This window comes from Myxine glutinosa, chromosome 2, assembly GCF_964187855.1.
Source record: "Myxine glutinosa chromosome 2, kmMyxGlut1.1, whole genome shotgun sequence".
Lineage (NCBI taxonomy): Eukaryota > Metazoa > Chordata > Myxini > Myxiniformes > Myxinidae > Myxine > Myxine glutinosa.
The window spans coordinates 219,966,741-219,990,672 of record NC_136262.1 but is presented as its reverse complement, the minus strand read 5'-3'; the positions used below and the strand labels follow the sequence as shown (position 1 = coordinate 219,990,672).

Below are 23,932 nucleotides of genomic sequence, written 5' to 3'. Positions count from 1 at the left end.
GTCCATCTTGCCAGCATCTCAATAATGGTCCATCTTGCCAGTATCTCAATAATGGTCCATCTTGCCAGTATCTTAATAATGGTCTATCTTGCCAGTATCTCAATAATGGTCCATCTTGCCAGTATCTCAATAATAGTCCATCTTGCCAGTATCTCAATAATGGTCCATCTTGCCAGTATCTTAATAATGGTCCATCTTGCCAGTATCTCAATAATGGTCTATCTTGCCAGTATCTCAATAATGGTCCATCTTGCCAGTATCTCAATAATGGTCCATCTTGCCAGTATCTCAATAATGGTCCATCTTGCCAGTATCTCAATAATGGTCCATCTTGCCAGTATCTCAATAATGGTCCATCTTGCCAGTATCTCAATAATGGTCCATCTTGCCAGTATCTCAATAATGGTCCATCTTGCCAGTATCTCAATAATGGTCCATCTTGCCAGTATCTCAATAATGGTCCATCTTGCCAGTATCTCAATAATGGTCCATCTTGCCAGTATCTCAATAATGGTCCATCTTGCCAGTATCTCAATAATGGTCCATCTTGCCAGATACCCAAAGATGTAAGAAATATCATCCTCATGAGAATTCTGTGCACCTGTGTGTTCTTCTCTGCCCGTTTCCCATTCACACCACTGTCAGTCCATTGATCGTCCACCTTCTGTCGTTCAACTAACTCTTCTATCGACTTGCCAATTATACAAGCAGGCAAGTAGTTTGAATGTACTTATTGATTAAAAAAACTAGTAGTATTGCTTTTTCATTATTGTGGTCAATGGAATACTAATCATTGCACTGATACTTGGTATTCATTCGTTGTTCGTATTGTTTCCCAAAATGTGTCCAGTGCCACAATAATTGGCGACAATAAAAATAGTGTTTCAAAAACACTCTTCTGTAATCACTTCTTCTTCTTCTTTCGTATGCAGCACATGGCTGTGGCTGGCATCATTTGCTAGTGGTGCAGCTATGCCGCTGATACAGTGCCCTATAGGTTACAGCAGGTGATAACTCGCATACTCTTCACAAAGGATATTCTGGGAATTATGGGATCTATACCATCCACCAACTAATGTTGGCAGACGGGACGCCAGTTCGACGTCCACCCAAGGGAGGGCACACGCAATGGTGCCTCGCCTTGCATGGAAATACACCAGGATGCTGGGTCGACATTGGAACCCAGGCTACATGGCTCAGAGGCGAGTCTGCATACCTCCCTCAAAGCTGCCCTACCAATGAGGTGTAATCCTTGAAAATATTGGACAGTGCTGTTTTCACTTCCTTGACCTTGCAATAGTTAACTTCTTTCATATGCATTATGTGGTGTCAATTTCCTGAAAGGTGTGAATAGAAGTGTTAAAAGATTTGAAGGCATAGCAATTCCTGCAAGGTACAAAAGGGCTAGAAATGGTGGATTAAAGTGATGAAAAACATGTGTGGCACATTTTAGATGAACATGGATTCAGAATAGCAACACCATGAAGATATGTATACATTTACCTTATCTCGTCCACCTTCATTCCTATCTCCAACACAGCACACATGCACATTTGCTTGTAACAATAACAAGATAGAGTTCCTTCACAGGTGTACTCTTACTCACACAATACAAATCAGCAGGTAACAAGTCTTCCACCGAGCTGTCAATCTTTGGGAATGAATTATACAGGTGTTGCATACACAGGATAGCTCCTGCATCAAGCAGCACAACTTAAGAGCATAGTGCATCATTACCTGCAATCATGTCCGCCAACAGTTTCCGAATGAAAAAGACAAGATGTCAAAACCAAACTGCTCAGTATCAGTTGGAATGAAAAGAAAAACAACAGCAACAAAAACAACACATACGAGAGAGAATCTGACACAAACCTTTAATCACCTTTTATGTATGACAGATTGAAGTACCTTATATCGAATAAATTTGTATTGTACCTTATAATGAACAGATGTAAAAGTCAATGCATTTCACAGCATTTGGTTTTGTGCTAACATATATTAAACATCTTATATTCAAATCTCGTTAGGGAAGGACCTACAAGTTAGCAAAGGTTAAAAGTGTCAATGGATCTGCGTCCCTGATAGAGAATTGATAATTGACTGAATACAAGGCCCAACAGTTGACGAAGCATCCTTGCCAAGGCTCCTAAAAATAGGGTTTATACTCCTAAGGATGACAAGCTCTGGGTTGATGCACCCTGTTTGCACAGCACATGTATAAATACTGCATCACAAGGAAGGATACACAAGGATGTGAGCGACTGCAGCTTGGATTAAAATAGGCCAAGGAACATGCTTTCCAGTTTAAATTATGCAGACAACAATTGTATTACAATATGGACGGCCTTTGCTCATAAAAGCTTGTCCGACAGGGATTGTGCAGATGCACTAGTGGTGCACTTACCTTTTAGCCGTCTAGTTGTTGGTTTTATTCCCGATCCGGCTATGAACTGCCGGATGTGGTGTTTTTGTATCACAAAAATGCTTCTTCCTTCGGATGGACATTCCTTCGGGTGTCATTTGGGTGTCTGCTAGCATTTGTTGTTGGATGGTAAATATCCGACGGTGTCTTTCACGAAGGGAAGGCGGATTATTGCGGCACTACGACTGCGACTACCTCGTTAGCGGTTCCAATTATTCCCACCTTCTTGTGGGATCGGTCAGGGAAAGTCTGTCACACAATAATTTAACAAATCAGTTGGCCGATAAAGTAGTAGTAGTAGTTCCTCAAAATGTCTGCTACAACCAGGGACCATTTTTAGCACAAATTCTCTTGTTAGCTTCACGAGCGAAACCATCGGAAGTGCCTCTCAAATACAGTGAAGGAAGAAGATTGTACAGTAGATGAAGTTAGATTAATGAAGAAGCCATGGAATAACTTTTTGGACATCAACCATGCAGCTGGTTCTACGTTGATCTGACCAAAACAAAAAGGACTTCACTTGTGTCTACTCATTATAGTACAGCAGCATTGCTGATAAATTGTGCACAATTTCATACCAGCCTGAAATTGGCATATACAGTCGTGGCCAAAAATATTGGCACCCTTGCACTTTTTTCAAATAACTCACAATTTTCTCCAAAAATAAGTTGAAATTGACAAAAGTCTTTTTTTTCCACAATTCTTTATTTCGCAGGTAATATTACAGAACCTTTGTTTTTGATTCAGAACTTAATATATCCTTTGAAATCAGAAAACAAAAACAAATGGCATTGACAAAATTATTGACACCCTCGACTTAATATTTGGTAGACAAAATTACAAACCTTTAGACAAAATAACTGCAGTCAAGCACTTCCGATAACCATGAATGAGCTTCCTACACCTCTCTACTGGCAGTTTGGTCCACTCTTCTTGTGCAAACTGCTCCAGTCCTCCCAGATTTGAAGGGTGCCTTCTCCCAACTGCTGTTTTCAGATCTCCCCACAGGTGTTCAATGGGATTTAGATCTTGACTCATTGCTGGCCACTTCAGAAGTCCAGCATTTTGTCTTGAACCATTCCTGGGTGCTTTCTAAGTGTGTTTGGGGTCATTGTCTTGCTGCAAGACCCATGACCTTCGACGGAGACCCAGCTTTCTGACACTAGGTTGAACATTGTGCTCCAAAATGCCTTTGTAATCTCCTGATTTCATGATGCCGTGCACACATTCAAGGCAACCAGTGCCAGAAGCAGCACAGAAACCCCAAAACATCACTGAATCTCCTCATGTTTGACTGTAGAGAAGGTGTTCCTTTCTTTGAAGGCTTCATTTTGTTTTCTGTAAACATAGAGATGATGTGCTTTACCAAAAAGCTTTAATTTGGTCTCCTTTGTCCAAAGGATATTCTCCGAGAAGGATTTTGGCTTGTTCAGGTGTGTTTTGGAAAACTCCAGTCAGGCTTTCTTAAGTCTCTCTCTCAGCAGTGGGTCCTCCTGTGTCTCCTACAATAGAACCCCCTTTCATTGAGTTGGCGACGGATGGTGTGAGTTGAAACTGTCATACCTTGTCGCAGAAGGTCAGCTTGAATCTGTTTGGCAGTTGATCGAGGTGCTATCTCCACCATTCAAACAATCCTTCGCTGCATTCTTCGATCAAGTTTTCTCTTGCGGCCACGTCCAGGGAGGTTGGCTTCAGTGCCATGGGCCTTAAACTTCCAGATAACATTGTGTACAGTGGACACAGGAACATCAAGGTCTCTGGAGATGGAGTTGTAGCATTGAGATTGTCCATGCTTGGCTACAATCTTGTGTCTGACCTCCTCAGACAAGTCTCTGGTTTTCTTTATTTTCTCCATGCTCATTGTGGTACACAGTGACACAAAACAGCAGAATGACTCCTTTTCTCTATTCAAACTGGTTGAATGAGTGATTTTTATATTGCATGCACCTGCAACTCACCACAAGTGAGTTCAATTCCAAAGTAAAGGAGAATCACCTGCTTGAAATCCAATTATTTCTAGCAACTTCTAAAAGGTGCCAATAACATTGTCCGGGCCATTTTAGTATTTCTGTGTGGAATAAGCTAAGATTTAGTAACTTTTTCAGCTTTTTTTGTTTTGTTCCACTGCAAACCAAAGAAATACATATGTGGATACCAAAATATTTTTTTATTTCAACAATATTCTGGAAGAAATGTGCAATTATTTGAAAAAAGTGCAAGGGTGCCAATATGTTTTGCCACGACTAAGTGTATTTTGGTATGCTGGCATCTGATATAGTGCCTACTTCAATTATGCCCATGTTCCCTGAAATCCAAGATGGCTGCCATTATGGCCGCCAATTGAATTATTGGTCAAATCTCAGCTTTTGTATTACTTGGAATAATTATCGTGACGTCTATTCAATATTTTGGGGGCAACCAATCTGATTTTATGGTAAATGAATCAAACACATGTGTCCGAAAAGATCATGTTTCAAGGGTGAGACAGACAACAAACATGAGCTGCCAAATGCTTAATAGACTAGTGCTCATGTTGCATGTGCTATGAAAGATTTTCCTTGGTTTAAATGGCACCTTTGATGGAATGTGATGTGGAATCAGGAAAAACAATTATATTATCCCTTTTGATGATGAGGCCTATTTTTCTGTGGTGGAGATTATGGGAAGCAGCTTCGCTGGTGGCAAAATCATTCCCTCTTGCAAAATGTGGAAGTTACATCCCCTCTTTTATGCCTTGCAGGTTAACTGCTTAGGCCATGGTGAAGCTCGCCAGAGATATGCTAGAGTTACATCAGAAATATGCCAGACTGCCACCGCAAAATCATTCAGACATACAAATATAATTTGAACAGGGGAAATTCACTGTGCGAAAAACAAAACATACTTTTTTTTTATCCATTGCCATTGATAAGGCACACTAACAAAACTAGAACGGGATTCGGTAAAGCGCATAGCTCCGCCAAGCTGAACAGTTTACATTTTGTATCCCGATGATAGGCCAGATCTGGATTCGGGCCTGAATCAAAATGTAATCGCTTGTACTTGTTGCCAAACCAACTCTTCTACAAATTTTTGGAATATCATGCTATATATCGTTTCTGGGGCTGGCCTAGAGGTATGCACACTCACATCTAAGCTGTCTAGCCTGGGTTTGAATCCCAACCCAGCTATAAACTGTCAGTTCGGTGTTTCACAGGCAGGGTGATTTATCAATGTGTGTGCCATCTCTAGGATTGACATTTAATTGGGAGTCCTGTCTGCCAGCATTATATGGTGGATGTTAAAGATCCCATGGTGTCCTTCGCAAAGAGTAGGTGAGCCATTGCCAGCACCATGGCCAAATTCAAAATTCAAAACCTTCGGTGGCAGAGGTAACAATGACCTGATAATAGGCAAAGGTAGTGCAATGGACTTAACAGAAAACCTTCTCCACTTTTGAGATGGATGGTGGCTGGTCCTGAAATGGCCAGGTTTGTGAGATAATTTGAATAAAGCTGTGTACAGGATAAACAAAAAGTGGCACCACACCATGAATAGACAGTTGCCAGCCAAACATGGTGTACGACCCATGTGAAGTCACTGGTTCATGTTTTTGAGGAACTGGGAAATCCCTTTGAAGAGGAGAGTGGAGATCTCTTCTCATTATCCATTAAGAACATAACTGATCCATGTGTTCACAGAACTGTTAAAGATGCCAAAGTAATAGGAAAGGAATAATACAACATGTTTCTGAAAGAAAGGATAATTACCAGATCTAAACCCATCAAAGATGTCATCTCTCAAAACAAATTTCCCCTGTTCAAAGTACTCTCCAATAAAACATGTAACAAAAGACAAGACAAAACTTTTGGCAGCAAGGCACAACTCTGAGAATTCGTGAAGCTCAAGATAGGTTTCCAAAACCAGGATGGCAATCTAGATGAAATTTCTTCCATGAAAACCACGGCTGTCCTCCCTCCACATCAAACGGTGTAAGTCGACATATTGGAACAAAGTCAGACCTGCTCATGTGTTTAGCACCTCTGGAAAATATTCAAGGTGATCGACAAGTATCTGCACTCATTTTAGATGGTGCTGCTCTTGTGCAAATGGTGAAGCCTTCAACTTCAAGGACCTTTCTTGAATACAGTGAACAAATCATCCTTCCATACTTCTCAAGGCAGTTAGGAGAATGTCCAGAAATTAGATATAGTCTGAGATGATTACTTTGTAACAAGCCCGAAATCTGACACGAGAGCCCAAAAGGGGCAAATCTACCAGAAGAAAGGTGTTGCCATCTGTTGCAATTCCTGGAAACTGGCAAAATTTCCTGAGTGGATGAAAACAGAAAGCTATTTAAGTTTCTCTTCTAACAGACAAGTCATCTTGAGGCTGAAGGCAAACAAGTTGTGACAATGGATGGAAGGATGGTCCAAATGTTCTGACATTTCCACGTTTGAGAGACTTGACTAATCTGGCAACATACTGCCATTATGAGGCAGATACTTATCCATGCAGCAGATGCAGCAGCAAGAGGGCATCGCTCCTTGATGATACGTACAGTGGATACCGATGTTAAGGTGCTGGCAGTGACTGATGTACAGTCCCTCGATATGAGACACTAAAAAAGATGAGACATACAAGGACTGCCACCAACTCAGGTTGCCTTGGACCAGCATATCCGGAGGGCTACGTATGGGGCAAGCTTTGGTGTCCAAGCCGGTACTTGCAGATACTGGGGTTGGACCCTGAATGAAGGGATATTACAGCTACTTTGGACAACTCTGCCAGGAGCAGCCATAATTTGCTATGAACTTGTCCACTGTGGATGCAAAAAGGACTGCACATCCCACTGCAAATGTCAAGGCTGACCTCCCTTGCACTCCTCTCTGCATATGTGATGGCAAATGTTCCAGAGACTAGAGTCATTAGAGTCCGAACGTGAAATATATATATTTGTGCAGAGAATCATAGTTTTATGCTACATGTGTTAGACTATACCGTTTTATACGATGCTAATTCAGCCGAAGCCGAGGGAAGCAAGGTGAAGGCCATTTATTCCTGATACGTGAAACACCCTGCAACCCATGCCTACAGAAAACAGACTTTTTGGAACGCCGGTCACATTTTCCATCCAATCATCATGCAACTTTGTTAAAAAATTTATCTATGAATAGGTGCTCCTATGTTGAAAGTTTTATGTCGATCACTTGAGCGGTTGCAGAAAAAACAAATTAAAAAGCGAATACAAGTGAAAAAGTGAGGGTGAAAAAAAATGTTAGGCCTCGGCCAATGTTCCACAACATGGTCAAGCATGGTTGCGGATGTCTATTACTAGTTTAAGGAATTGGTTAGAAATGCAACAACATTTACGATGGTTGAAGAGTTGTTTGTTTTTGTATTTGTGTATATATATATATATATATATATATATATATATATATATATATATATATATATATATATATATATATATATATATATGTATCAAATGAATCCATCTTGAACCAGATTTTGTTTTATTAATTTGTATTTATTTATTTGTATTTTATTTATTTGTATTTTATTTTTCAGAATTTATTTGTTTTGCTCATTAAAGGTTGGAGAACTCAAGATGGATTCATTTGACTTTAATCCCAACAGCAAGTCATTACTTAATCTTAATGTATATACATATACACACATATATATATATGCACCACATGGCCAAATGTATGTGGACACACCCAAACATCACACCGGTATGTGCTCGTCGAACATCTCATTCCAAAATCATGGGCATTAATATGGAGTTGGTCCCCCCTTTGCTGCTATAACAGCCTCCACTCTTCTGGGAAGGCTTTCCACTAAAAGTTGGAACATTGCTGCGGGGATTTGCTTCCATTCAGCTACAAAAGCATTAGTGAGGTCTGGCATTGATGTTGGGCGATTAGGCCTGGCTCGCAGTAGGCGTTCCAATTCATCCCAAAGTTTTCGATGGGGTTGAGGTCAGAGCTCTGTGCAGGCCAGTCAAGTTCTTCCACACCGATATCAACAAACCATTTTTGGATGGACTTTGGTTTGTGCACGGGGGCATCGTCATGCTGAAACAGGAAAGGGCCTTCCCCAAACTGTTGCCACAAAGTTGGAAGCACACAATCGTTTAGAATGTCATTGTATGCTGTAGCGTTAAGATTTCCCTTCACTGGAACTAAAGGGCCTGGCTCGAACCATGAAAAACAGCCCCAGACCATTATTCCTCCTCCACCAAACTTTACAGTTGGCACTGTGTATTCGGGCAGGTAGCGTTCTCCTGGCATCCGCCAAACCCAGATTCGTCCGTCAGACTGCCAGATGGTGAAGCATGATTCATCACTCCAGAGAACGCGTTTCCACTGTTCCAGTCTAATGGCGGCGAGCTTTACACCACTCCAGCCAACGCTTGGCATTGCGCATGGTGATCTTAGGCTTGTGTGCGGCTGCTCAGCCATGGAAACCCATTTCATGAAGCTCCAGACGAAAAGTTGTTGCGCTGACGTTGCTTCCAAAGGCAGTTTGGAACTTGGTAGTGAGTGTTGCAACCGAGGACAGACATTTTTTACATGCTATGCGCTTCAGCACTTGGTGGTCCCGTTCTGTGAGCTTGTGTGGCCTACCACTTCACGGCTGAGCTGTTGTTGCTCCTCGACGTTTCCACTTCACAATAACAGTACTTACAGATGACCGAGGCAGCTCTAGCAGGGCAGAAATTTGATGAACTGTCTTGATGTTGGAAAGGTGATGTTGGAAAGGTGACATCTTATGACGGTGCCACGTTGAAAGTCACTGAGCTCTTCAGTATGGTCCATTTTACTGCCAATGTTGGTTTATGGAGATTGCATGGCTGTGTGCTTGCTTATATATACCTGTCAGCAATGGGTGTGACTGAAACAGAATCTGAATCCACTAATTAGAAGGGGTGTCCGCATACTTTTGGCCATGTAGTGTATATATAAACTTCTGACATACTGACAGACATACAAGTGTATACCTGGATTTCTTCTGCCACAAAATTGCACATAAAAAGGAATATGGGTGCACTAATTGACAGGCTATTTATTGGGGAACACACATACATCCAGTTTCACACTATATCAGAAAATGTATGGCATGTAGTGCTCTTTCACTGTGCTAAGTGGCATATTGATATGCAAATGTGCACAATTGACCTCAAAAATGGGGCTATGTCACTGTGCTATTATAAAGGAGGTGTGTGTGTGTGTGTGTGTGTGTGTGTGTGTGTGTGTGTGTGTGTGTTTTGTTTTTAATCTGGCTTTATGGTTTAAACTCAATAAATGCAGGTTTCACTGGATAATGGATAGGGACAGTGGGATTCTCATTGATACCTTGTTGATACATCTCACTAGTTAGATGACGAGGCATTAGGCTATTGATAGAAGTAGCCTACTGCTCCCAATTTAGGGTGTGGGATACCCCTTACTCTCTCTGGTATCATCTTTCTGACAGAACCTCTTTAGAATGCTATTACTCCAGCACCTTCTCACCCAGCTCGTGGTCGATCATCCCACCAACTGGGCCTTTCTCCATCAGCCAAGACTGTTACTTCCCTATTGCTCATGGTGCAGCAAACATCCAATACCTGTCCCTGCACTAATGTCTCAGACACATGAGTGTGGACTACATAAACTCCCTAAGTGCCCTCGCAATCCTCAAACATTTTCAAATAAATGACTCCAAGGTCACTGTTTCTTAAACTGAGGCTGTGCAGCATGGACGCTGACTCGGATGACCATACCCAGTATCAACTGAGTGTAACCGTGGATACATGTGGTGGTTCACTCATACTAAGCCCCTTTCATATCCCTGCTCAAATTTCATTTTTGTTGTAGTATTTTTTCTTGTGCTATTATGACAACTCAAGAATATCACTCTTTACCTGCAGATCAAGAACCACCTGTTTCCCGTCTCTTGAGGCAATAATATCCAGTTTTCGGATCCATGCCGAAATAGAGAGCTTTGGTTCTTCAATCACTACGAAACCCTACCGGATTTGGTCGCACAAGAAAAGTCGTCTTGCCACCTTCATCCTGACCTTGAGCTCTGATAGGTGTCTGAGAGATGTGAGAAAGGGTTTCCTTTGCATGACAGCCCATGTCTCACCAGGCACCGTGTCGCTCCTCCCTCCCACAGGCAACCAACCAGTGATCTTGTAGGGAGCAAATTACCTCGAACCTTCACCGAGTCGAAATAGTCTCTGCCCGACTGAATGCAAGATACGCTCTGTATCCAGCTATGTGGCTGGGCTACTCTATTCACCTCAGCCAGGCCCCGCATCAATTGCACTACGTAGTCGTCTGACGGTAATTATAGCTGCATGGGTGACACATTTTGTGTATTTACCCCATAATGGAGGCTGCACATGTTCTGGATCCTTATCAAATCCCCAAATTTGTCCCAAACATAGCCTGGACTTAACGAATCTGACTGTTCTAACCTTAACTTTCTTTTCTCACGTAGGATGGGAATCATCACGTGGAAGGTTAACCCCAGCCCGCTATCATTCACCATTATCATAGATTTCTCCACATTTATTCCCAGGTCTGCCGCACCCAGGTCTGTATGAACAGAATCTGGGGCAGCATGGATCACAGCCAGTGTTCTGGCACACAGGATGAGGCCATCACCAAACACTAGTGCCAGGATGATGGTGCCACCAATCCAAGCTCCCACTCCACTTGGGAGGTTACAGAGAACCTCGTCAGACACAGTTAACCATTAAAGGGGAGAGTGGGTTGCCTTGCTTTACACCAGGCCCAATAGATATCTACTTATCGTGACAGCAGTCCAGGCTCTCATTGCATTCTTAGTGTGACTGTTCAATATAAGTCAGGAGGGGTCAGCTGCCCCCATATTGGCAGCTGCACAGCAATGGCACCGTGACAGAATTGAATGCCTTGGAAACATCCAGGACAACGTAGTAAAGGAAGTTCAGGTTGTGAGTCGCATCGCGTAGGATAGAATCCAAAATCACAATGTTGTCTGCTAAACTGTCTCTCTTCCTGAATGCTCACTGCTTCACAAAGGCCCAGGCACATGATCTGGCCAATATCTTATGAGGCAGTCAAACCAGGAAACTGCTAACAGTGATGGGACGGTACTTGGAGTCCTTCTTTGGGTCCTCTACTTTCGGAATAAGTACAGGTAAGTAAACTTTCTAAGGCCCTGGTATCTAGTCAGTAACCACAAGCGCAGGAGATATCCAGTCTGTAACTACAAGTTGTATATCTTGCCTAGCCAAGTATGGGATATAAAACAAAGCCGTCAATGACTTAGTCTGTCCACTCCTGGTGCTCCATTAAGCAGTTGTTCTTTTTCAGCATGTACTTTGCCGATTGTAATGGGTTGCACCATGTGCCATAATTTATTTGGCTCGGCAAGATAATGGATGTCGAGTTCGGATTCCCTTTAAAACAGCCTTTTCCAGAACTCGACCACGCCTTGAGGATTTTCAAGAGACTGCTTCCCAGCCCATGTCCCTGCAACACATTGCCTGGCACATTGGCCAGGGTTCAAACAGAGAAGTTTTTGACTTCGGCAAACTCATTCCTCAGAGAGCTTTGTTTCAACGCCCCAAGCACAATACCAGTTCCGTAGGGCTTCTCTTTCCCTCTGTGTGCATCTTTACACCAATCATTTGTACTGCTCGAGCATCACGTTTCGCTCTACTACAACCTCTGGTCAGGAATATCTGGCCCGTATGAGTCAACCTCGCAACTATGCTCGCCACATGTGCTTCCGGATAGTTTTGGCGATCTTTCGTTGTCTGCTCAAAATCGTTAATGATGCCATCAATGTGGCACTGCTTGGTAGACTACATAGGTGCCAAATTACGTATGTCTGTTGTGTTTTCTCCAAAACCACATTTGGCTAGAGTAATGTCTTCCCTCTCATCGCCTCCAGTGTGGGGGTTGACCATTCGGTCCTCAACCACATGGGTGTCTGCCTATAATTATGACCTTCCTGCCAGGCTGGGGCAGTGTTAGGTACAGCGACTAAACCCTCGCTCACATAGGATCGGTATTCTCTAATGTGTGAAGTAAACTCCGAAACCGTTTGACATGGAGACACAAGTAATACCTTAAAGACACATCTCAGACCTGGGAATATCACGACAGCAAAAATTTCACAGGGAAAGGGGGTTGAGTCAATGACTTAATTTGTCCACCAGACATTGTCAGGACTGTTTTTGTATTATCGATAACCTATTTGTTCATCCTTGTTAATCCATCCTTTGTATTACAATTGTGTACACGCGAGACACTTCCTGATGATTTGCTATGTTTGTGAGAGTAAAAGAGGATTGCTTTTCAATTAAAGTGGCTGCAGAAGCTCTTTGAGGAGAAGTAGTCCATATTATAATCAGACAATCGTCTGCATAATTCAAGAGATGTATACAACATTCATTGGCATACTGTACCAGCACCTGCAGCATCAGGCCGATATCCAGTCAATATCAGAATCAAGTCGGATTTAAACCTTGCGAATCGTCAGGATTAAACACATGACAGTACATGAGTATACGACATAAAACAAAGCTGGGTCATCCGACTGCCATGATTCAAATTTCTTATTTAAATAAACCTTTAAAAACAGTCCGGTGCAATGTGCACCGGGCGGTTCAATCGGTTGTTGGGCAGAAAATAAAGTTACACTCGATCCTTTATATATGAACTTTTTTGCGAGCAGGAGGATATAATTAAGCATATAATTACAGTATATATGAAACACCATCAATTCAGATAAAAACACATAGCGGTTAAAATGAGCGCTCAGTAAGAAAGCTGTTTGGCACTGGTACCACGTTCAAACTTGGGACATTTCAACTAAAGAATGTCCGTCTGCATTGTCTATATTCTTACAAATATATGAAATTTATAAATCACCATTTTCCCCCTTTAACTAAAAACAACGTAAAGCACATTATTTTTACAACTCAGCATGCAAATTATATGAAAACAAAGTCTAAAAAGTAACAAACAATATGATTCTCTCTCTCTCTCTCTCCTTGAGCAGCATCCTCTCGCATTTTTTAAGAATATAAAAATAACGATTGACATTTTTTCTTTTCCCCTGGATTTTTTTTGTTTTTTTTTTATACAGGTAGCAACACTGGCATTTTTGCCACTCATCGAGCATCGAAAATATCGGTAATAAATTAGTTCGACTTTGACATGCAACATAACCTCGGGCAACCTTCTCCTCAGCACTGTATCCCGGGCACGCACTGACCAGCGAAACACTGTTAGGAGAGAAGAAGAAGAAGAAGAAGAATGAGATAAGAAAAGGAGCATGGGTAGAAGGGTGGGGTGGAGACACACACCACATTGTATTAAGGAATGGAAATATGACAATTCAGGTCCAAAGGCCATCTACACAAGACCCCATTTTTAGTGGTCCTGCGGCCCACCTCTGCAGTACCCCCCAAATCACTCTTACATACCGTGTGTGCTGAAGCCTGGTGTTGGCTTAGCGGTTAGGGTGCGGCTTGGGATCCTAGGATCCTGGGTTTGAATCCCAGTTGATCGCTGAATTAACACCAGGGGGGTTGACTCAGCCTGTCATCCTTCCGAGGTCGGCAAATTGAGTACCAGTTCACTGGTAAAATTCCCTGTGTGTCGCAAGAGGTGACTAACAGGATTGGCAGCTGGAAGGACATCCGGCCATAAAACATTGCTTCAAAAAGGGGACCACGGTGCCCGAAAAAGGCGAACACCTGCTCTGCGGGGAAAAATGGCCTCTAAAGGTGGTTCTTCTATACCATGTGTGCTGATTCCCTTTGCTTTCCTGATTCAGTTTGTCATGTTGCACCAATATATTCATTGAATATATCGATTTTGTAATGATTTTTGCAGGCTGTTTCATAAAAATACAACACTACTCTTTAGAAGCTGCAATACTAATTCTTAGAAGACTGTGGATCTAAAATCTTATGCTGTCCAACTCCGAATTGGTAAAGAGCTTTTGGGGAAATAAATTTATCTTTTGAGCTGCGAATTAGAAGGAATTATACTGACCCAATGTTGGTTACAATATCGCTCAAAATGACATTGGAAATGTGTCTGCACAGGAAACACTGAAACTACATATACAAGTGGTTTTATTAGCAGAATCCTTCAAAATAATAACAATCTTTCACATTCTCAACATGCTACTTAGACATCCCAGCTGCACCAGGCTCCGTTTGGCTGTGTATACCTGTGCACTGAACCTGTCAGATGCGATACTTCTGGCAGCGTTCGCGTATCAATGTGTGCCTCGTCGGTGGGGAGGAGAGTGCCCGGAGAAATGCTGCAGCCAGCGTTGCATATCTGATGAGCTGCGGGGTTGGAGTTCAAGCAAATTTCAAATCAAATTGAGTCCCGCAGAGCATTCTGTCATTGCAAGTATGTCCGTAAAGTTGTGGCTAGACTCGCAAATTTGTTGGATGGGTAGACGGCAATTCCCAAGAGCGAGCAAGACGAATTTCACAGAATCAGGGTTCACTTCAACAAGCTGTTTCAGAATTCCTAGATTCTACTAGATCACTCCACCATCTCTAATCACTGACACCACACTATCCAGATCTGACGTTTCATTAAAAAATAACTCACAAAATATTACGTCATCAAAGCACTAACAATTTTAATCGAACCCCAGTTAGAAACTGACAAAGTTAGTATACAATGTTACTCTTATATTTGGTTGTGAGTCATACTGTTCATTTAAACAAATAAGTAAGTAGCTAAATATCTGGTTAGTAAAATAACTTAGTAGTAAAATACATAAAATATCAATAAGTAAGTCGTAAAATAACTTCAACACAGGAGGAAGCCATTAGATCAATAAAGCCTGTGCAATGGTAGCCAACCTACACTACTCACAATAAGTTAGGGATATTGGCAGGTGCTTCGGTGTGGTTGATTTTGTGTATTAATTATGTTGAAAAAAGTTGTTGGTCCTAATTCTAAGGTTATTAATGAGTGTGAAAAAACACAGCATTCTTGATTTCAATACCATAACCCTAACCCCTATAAAATAAATAAACTCACTCCCACAATATCCCTAACTTATTGTGAGTAGTGTATGGTTGTTTGTCTGTGCTCTACCTTTATAAAATAAAATGGTGAGCATCAAGCAAGGAAGCAGCACATTCCATTTTAAAAGTCTTTGGTATGACTCGGTCGGGGTCGAACTGCAGACCTCCCAGACTCACAGCAGACGGCCTAACTATTACACCACTGAGTCTGGGTGACAAAGTTGAAGACACTCTCGGTCTGACGAGGCAGTTATGATTTAGAGACGATTTACACTCTGGATTCTAGAAAGAGGCTATCTGCATGTCATATAACCAGAAATAAGTGGATATTTTTCCTATCGCATTCCCACTCCCATTCCTTCCACTCAAAACTACCAATGCAACCTCCCTGCTTCCCTCTACCTTCTACTTTTCATCAAATAATCTTCCTGTTTTCTCTCTTGGCCAACTCCACTCATCCATTTTTCTCTCTTTGCCCTCTAACTTCCTTTCATCAAATTTCTCTTTCCAATTATACTAACTAGTAGCTTCCCCTCCTTATTTCTTTACATACGCATTGTGTAGATTCCAGTGTAACAACTCATTTGCACCATTCATGACTTCATAGCTGCACCATTATGACAGACCTCGGTGCAGGCCTGATATAATGAAGTTTGATGATGCTGCAGTCGAATCAGAGGTTTTGAAAACTTTGATTTCCAATACAGGAAGCTGCACCACAGTTAATACTGCTATGCAAGGATCCGCAATGAGCACCATGTTGTGGATTTGGCCCGTGGAAGCTGTCCGAAGGCCTCAGGGTAAGAGTGGAAAGGTCATCTGACCATAATTATCCTCTTGTGAAACCTTTACTGCTAACTTCCCCCTCTCTCTTTGCCTAACATGCTGATTTCCCCATAATTCTGTTCATTTGGTACAAATTTTGTACATTTATAAAGAAAAACTAAGGGAAAATCAAAATAGAAAACTGCAACTGTGCACACATTGGGTGCTGACAGATGACAGGGTTTAAAACTTAGAAAGTCTAAGTTTGTCCAGTGTTTGTCCAGTCGCAAAGTGGGACAGCCGCCATTGCAAATGTAAACTACGTATCACCAAAAATCAATCTTTCTTTCCTTGTGCATCACAAAAGTCTGTCTTTGACTGGTCCAGCTTCTTCAAGGCTTCTCTTTACTAAGCCCAGAGCTTTGTCAGCAAGAACAGCATGTTGGGCTGCATTCCTGAACAGCAATGCAGCTGGGAAATGGCAAACCATTATCAGAGACAGGGTGTGTAAACAGAGAGTCTGTAGTAGTGGAGGGAAGCATCACAGCTGGTGGCAGGCCTTACCCATTCCTAACAGAACTGACGGCCCTTCCAGCCCTGTGCCGACGTCTCGGCAGGAGACATCCAGCGTACCTGCAAACACAGCAATGACCACAAAGCTCATCAAACATGGTTCAACATCACGTACCTCGAGCTGCAACACATCTGGCGGAAATGTGGAGCAACACATGCATTTGCTCAAACTTCGAGTTTACTCTTAAATTAGGGTTTTGGGAAATCGTACGAAGCAAACAAGTTCAATCAACAAAACACGACGAAAACAAAAAGATGAGGACATTACTTTGAATAAAACACTTTGTCGAGACCAGTTGGAAGTGCAGTACTTAAAGTGGGCCAACTCAATTGGGAACGTTGGGAACTTTGACAGAGAAATGTTGATCCCTACATCGTAAGCCGCTCAAACCTCACAACTTTAATGGGACGTAGGCTTCCAATGGGCATTGCAAAAGCATTGTATAAAAATATAATGCCCACCGGAAGCCTACGTACCATTAAAGTAGTAAAGTTTGAGCGGCTTACAGTGTAGGGATCAACTTTTCTTGCAGACCGAGGTTTCCAAGGTTTCAAAAGTTTCCAAGGTTCCAAATGTAGATGCTTGCTTTACATCAACGACTCACAATCTCAAAAATAGCCTTAAAAAGCAGACTCTACATATGTGAGAAAATACTGGCAGAATCCTTCCCTCCTTACATCTCCCACTTCTCACATTTCCTCCAATTCTTTCATTCCTCTTATCTTCATCCCCCTCTCCTTCCCAATGCCTCAATTGGAATTTTTCCTCAACAGCCTCTGCTCCATCCCCTATTTCCTTGGGTATGTAATATGTAGATGGCCCCATTATAATTCATAATCCACATCAAATAATAATTATAACAAATAAGAAATAAAATACCTTAAAAGGTTATTGACCACCGCGAATAAAAGAAGTTGACGTTTCGGTCCTGACCTTTCATTGGAGCAAAAGAGCCGCTGCATTTCCTTTCACTTTTGCTCCAACGAAGGGTCAGGCCTGAAACGTCAACTTCTCTTTTATTTGCGGTGGATCAATTACCATTTAAGGTATTTTATTTCTTAAATATATTTCATAAATATAAATAACCATTATTATTGCAACCTGGGACCCAGACATTATAAGATACAGAGTCAGATGGGAACATCAAACAGGCCAACAGATACTTGTTATGCAAATAATGTGAATGAAATGATAAAATCATGGAAGAGCCCGAAGGTTTATAGTGTGTAAAGTCACAGGGATAGTTCTCACCCAGTTATTAGACAAACCTACAACTTAAACTTAACAACTACAAATACTTTCGATTTGTTGGAGGTTGGTGGCATTAACTGTAAAATAAAGCAGTTGTATTGTGAGGATATCTCAAAGAACGCCTTGTGCACAGAGGATGGATTGCTTTGAAAGCAGAAGTGGCATTTACACGGAGACTTTAAAAACTTGATATTAAAAAATCGCTGTTACAAATGTATCGCAAACACAATATGATGAAATGTTTCGCAACAAAAGTTAAACTTCCTCGGGAGCTCTGGAGAAAAGAAATTGGAGGCGAACAGGAAGGGATGGCAAAAGCACAAGCCATGTAATTGTTGCTCATTGTTGTACATCATGCTGTCAGACCTTGTATACAGTAAGTCAATCAGATGTCATGTGCTTGGAGTTTGGCAAGTTGACAGAAATGTGATGGCACTTTGACATGTCTAGCCTGGGTTTGAATACCGACCCAGCTATACACTGCCATCCCGGTGTTTCGCAGGCAGGATGATTCATCAATGCACAGTATGTGCTGTCCCTCGTATGGACGTTAAACTGGGCATCCTGTCTGCCAGTATTAGTTGGTGGACGTTAAAGATCCCACGGTGTCCTTTGAGAAGAGTAGGCGAGCTATCGCCGGCACCCTGCCCAAAGATCGCCACAAAGGGCTTCCCACTGCAGTTCATTTGAAGTAATATTCCCAGGGATGGTTTTTAAGATGTCTGTAAGATTCTTCTTTATAATTTCCAATGCTCCAATAATGACTGGTACAATTTCGCTTCCAGGATCTTTTGACTTCATTTTTGAGATCCTGGTATTTGGTCATTTTCTTGATTTCTGTGTTGAGGCCAAAGTTAATGGGAATTGACATCTCAATTAGCAATGTCTAGTTTTCTTTTTAGTAATTAAGTGCTACATTATATCCTGCTGCAATGCTTTGTTTTCTATGTTCACGCTCGATGGGATCATCGTGTCGTACGTGAGCATTACTTCCCTATTTTCAGTGATTGCTTTTGGTTCATGTTTCCATGAGTTTTCTGAAACCGAGATACAGAATTGCATTTTTTTCAGATGCGGCAGTGGTAGCGGAGGTAATAAAAGTTGGCCGGTGCAGCCTCAGTCTGCTCACTGAGGGTCACGAGACCCAAGAGAATGGAGTCACGAGACCCAAGAACCACCTTTAGAGGCCATTTTCCCCCGCAGAGCAGGGGTTGGCCTTTCTCGGGCACCGTGGTCCCCTTTTTGAAGCAATGTTTTATGGCCGGATGCCCTTCCTGCCGCCAACCCTGTTAGTCGCCTCTTGCGACACACAGGGAATTACCAGTGAACTGGTACTCAATTTGCCGACCTCGGAAGGATGATAGGCTGAGTCAACCCTCCTGGTGTAAATTCAGTGATCGACCAGGATTGAACCCAGGATCTTAGGATCCCAAGCCGGCACCCTAACCGCTAAGCCAACACCAGGCCTAGGTCAAGAGACCCAAGCTTAAATGCAAACTGGAGCGATTCAATTGGGTTTTTTTCTTCACACATTTAGGATCTGTATCACATTCAGTTAAAATACACTTTCTTTATATTCACAGTACATTAATTTAACTTGCACCATACTTCATTGCATTATAATGAAGCCATGTTTTTTTTAACCACAGTGTAATCATAAAGATTGACTGTACAATGGTGTATAATATTGGTACACCAAGATATTTTATGTACACATTATTACAGTTGGCTGTTAGCTTATAGTATAATCGATATAAAAGTATATTCGATGATTAGTAAGAAAGAGTATTTCTTCTAACTACGTATATTTACTTTAATTATTGAGGCAATTCAAACAATAAACCTTTGCCATCTTGATCTATTGTGAGAATCTCATTCTCACTACATTTTGTACGTCACTCATTTGTCGGCCTCGAGAGACGACCAAGTTTTTTTGGCTTGACGTCTCTCCTGAAACTCTCTGCAACACCACCTGTGGTAGTGCATTTGCCATGCAACTTATAAAAGAATACCAGGTTCTGCATTAGTGAGTCATAGACATTGTGTCAGCACTTAGCACTTGCTGGAAGGCTTTATTTACTGAGACGGACTGCACAGTGTGCAATCATGCTTGTAGCTGACTGGCAGTAGTGCCATTCTTCCAGGTATTTATTTGCAGCAGAGCTGGTATTAGGAGTTACTGCGACGAAGAAAAACAAGTGAGTAAATCACAGGACCAGGTGTATTGTCGAATCGAAAAACATCAACACATATACGACTCAAGATGAAGTGCTCCAGTAAATCTTTCAAAACCCTGTGAACCAGGGATGACAATGGGGCCATGTACGTATTACACATGCAAATATGGCAGATGTTTCCCCTCCCTTCCACACACACCTCATCCCCACGCTTAGTTTATGTCCCCATTCAGCGCTCTTGAAACAAAGTACTGCAACCCAACCTGGGTGGCATATATTGGTGGTGGTGGAAGTGGGCGAGGGGGAGTTGAAGAGATGGGTTGAAGGAAGAGTTACAGGGGAGAGAGTGAGAATGAGAGGAGGGACAGGATGTGCATGCGTAACAGACATGACAACCCTTCACAAAGGCTGGCAGGGTAGCCTAGGCCGTAGAGGTATGCATACTCAACTCTAAGCTTTCCAGCCTGGGTTAGAACCTCAACCGGAGTGTACACAGTCATCTTGGTGTTTCACTGCCAGGGCATCAATGTGAGTGCTGTCCTCTGCATGGACGTTAAACTGGGACGTCCCATTTGATAGCATTAGTTGGGTGGACGTTAAAGATCGCACGGTGTCCTTTGTGCTGAGTAGGCAAGCTGTCGCTGGCACCATGAACGAATTAGAAATTCTGCCCTAACCTACAGAGGACATTGCATCAGTGGCACAACCACGCTCCCTCTCCCTCCCCCATTACACCCAATCACTACTCCAACAACTGGGGTAAGGCCGTCTTTTCCAATCAGTAATAATGCAAATCATCAGCCACATACTGCATATGAAATGAAATTATGACCATTCACAATACTGGGAGGGCAATCGGGTGGGGTTTGAATCAATATACATCTGACGCATTCACACTTAACAAGACACATGATAAGAACATCATGCCCCATCAGCATGTAGCAGGACCTGCACACACACCACAGATCACACCCATTTCTGCCCACTATCCCCAGACTACTATTCCTTTTTCTACAAGTTACCGATGCAATTCTATTGAAACCGATCTACTGATCTCCAGTCAATGATGGAACCACCATACCAGCAGAACTATTCCATACATTAATGATGCTTTTTGTGAAATATCCACTGTATTACTCACTTCTGTCCTCACACACTCACTCACTCTCTTTTTCATTCTCAAGCAATGTCCCCTAGATCTGTTGCTGTCCATCCTGAAAAAAAAAAAAAATTCCTGCATCTTTTCAATCAATAAGTTTATTTCCTTAAACGGTCTATGAGATCCCCTCGTAATCACCCCCTTGTTAACGTTAAAAAGTCTCCCTTAGCCACTCCTCAAAGCTGAGCCTATCTAACACTGGAATCAAACTAGTATTTCTGTACGGAACCCTGCTATGGCAACAATGTCCTTCCTCAAATATGGTTGTACTCTCTAACGAGTTGGCATTTGTTGGTGGTGAGTGGAAGAGAAGAGGCATAAAGGAAGAAAATTTATGACATACCGTGTGTATATATATGTATATATATACAGGGTGTTTCAAAAAGACGGACCCAATTTCAAAGCAGTATATTTCACGATGGCAACATGTTACAATTACACAAAAAGTTACAAACGGTTTAATGAGTTATCAAGTTTTACTAACCATTTTATAAATGCTCTGTGTGCCCTCCACCTGCTGCAAGGACAACATCGAGACGATAGTTGAATTCGTCCCAAACGTCTCTCAGAGTGTCTTCTTTTACTGAAGTCACCGCTGCCGTGATTCTGTTTTTGAGGTCATCCAGATTAGTCGCTAATGGTGGCACAAAAACACGGTTTTTGACGTATCCCCACAAGAAAAAGTCGCAGGGTATAATGTCTGGGGATCTTGGGGGCCAAGAGTGTAGCGCCAAGTCTTGGGGTCCCGTGCGACCTATCCAACGTTGAGGCAGTGTGTCATTTAGAAAACGTCGAACCTGCAGGTGCCAATGTGGCGGTGCTCCGTCTTGCTGAAAAATGAAGTCATCGGAATCTTCATTAAGTTGTGGAAAGAGCCAGTTCTGCAGCATTTCGAGATAGGTTTGCCACGTAACTGTTTTTCCCTCGAAAAAGGAAGGGCCATAAACCTTTATTTGAGAAACGGCACAAAACACGTTCACTTTCGGGGAATCACGCTCATGCTCTACAGTTTCGTGTGGATTCTCTAGTCCCCATATGTGCACATTGTGACGGTTAACTTTACCGCTAAGATGAAACGTTGCTTCATCACTAAAAATCAAACGCGGTAAGAAGCTGTCGTCTTCCATGTTCTGTAACATCGCATCACTAAATTCCACACGCTTTCCTTTGTCACCTGTACGAAGAGCCTGTACCAGTTGCAACCGGTATGGCCTCAGGATTAAACGTCGCCTTAACACACGCCAGACAGTCGTATGAGGGATCGCAAGTTCTCGGCTGGCACGACGAGTGGACTTACGCGGGCTACGCAGAAAACTCTCTTGAATTCTTCTCACGTTTTCCTCTGAAGTGCATGGTCGCCCTGGGCTCTTCCCCTTACATAAACAGCCTGTTTCCTCAAATTGTCGGTACCAACGACGAATGCTCTTTGGCATTGGCGGATCAATGCCAAAACGCCGTTGAAACGCACGCTGCACCACAATTACGGATTCAGTCTTGCTGAAATGGAGAACGCAAAACGCCTTGTGTTGCGGGGTCGCCATCTTGCGAATGACTGAGGCTAGAGGCTGTTGGTGCGCTGGGAGAGCCATCTAGCGGTGGTCATTTGAAACTCTATGCCCCGCCCTTTCAAGTGGTAAGAGGTTCATTTATGGGCGGTTCGTGGTTGCAGAGATATAGCGATTTCAAATCGGGTCCATCTTTTTGAAACATCCTGTATGTATGTATGTATGTATATATATATATATATATATATATATATATATATATATATATATATATATATATATATATATATATATATATATATATATATATATATCTGTGCAGCATCTGTCCTGTCCTGTGTTGTCACTGAACTACTTTCTCAAACTTTTGGGAACTCCTACCAAACTTCTGGTATGCACATATCTCTCCCGTCGGTAGGTCTTAAGGGTATTTTTTTTTGAAAAAGTTTCCAATATCTTCTTTTCTTTTTTTTTGGAATGTTTTCGGGAAATTAATTTTTTCAACTTCAATTGTTTATAAAATGTGATATCACGTATATTACAAATACATTTGTGCAAAATAATTGTTTGAATTATGATTGGTTTAAACCATGACAAAACGGCAACTCGGGTACAGTCATTTATCTATATATCTACACATCTGGGCAGTGTCTGTGTTGTCACTTAACGACTCCCTCAAGCTTTTGTTTCCGTAGTTGTGAAGTGTTTTTAATAACGTTGTGGTGGTTTTGAATCACGTGGTGGTGAGGTGTTTTGAATTACGTGGTGGTGAGGTATTTATAAGTACGTGGTGGTGAGGTGTTTTTAATTATGTGGTGGTGAGGTGTTTTGAATTAGTTGGTGATGTGTTTTGAATTATGTGGTGGTGAGGTGTTTTGAATTACTTGGTGGTGAGGTATTTTTAAATGACGTGGTGGTGAGGTGTTTTAAATTTTGTGGCTGTGAGGTGTTTTTATTTCGTGTTTTATGGCTGTGAGGTGTTTTTAAATTACTTGGTGGTGAGGTGTTTTGAATTAGTTGGTGATGTGTTTTGAATTATGTGGTGG

The 23,932-nt window shown here is 42.0% G+C and overlaps 1 protein-coding gene across 4 annotated transcripts in view; it reads right to left on the bottom strand.

The window, feature by feature from the left end:
• Nucleotides 1–7,872: 7,872 nt before the first annotated feature.
• The window catches only part of LOC137420812 (RNA-binding protein with multiple splicing 2), a 212,795-nt gene continuing 196,735 nt past the window's right edge, over nucleotides 7,873–23,932 (bottom strand). Inside the window, exons 7-9 of one of the 4 annotated variants that reach the window (XR_010983200.2) lie at nucleotides 16,785–16,853; nucleotides 14,636–14,756; nucleotides 7,876–13,679 (exon numbers count right to left, since the gene is read on the bottom strand). Coding sequence is in view for 2 of the 4 variants with exons in the window: in XM_068106212.2 (XP_067962313.1) it covers nucleotides 16,791–16,853 (63 nt within the window). In the remaining 2 variants the exon portion in view is untranslated. Of the gene's footprint in view, nucleotides 13,680–14,635; nucleotides 14,757–16,784; nucleotides 16,854–23,932 lie in introns of all 4 variants that reach the window. The other 3 variants (XR_010983201.2, XM_068106212.2, XM_078772269.1) reach the window with 3 other exon arrangements.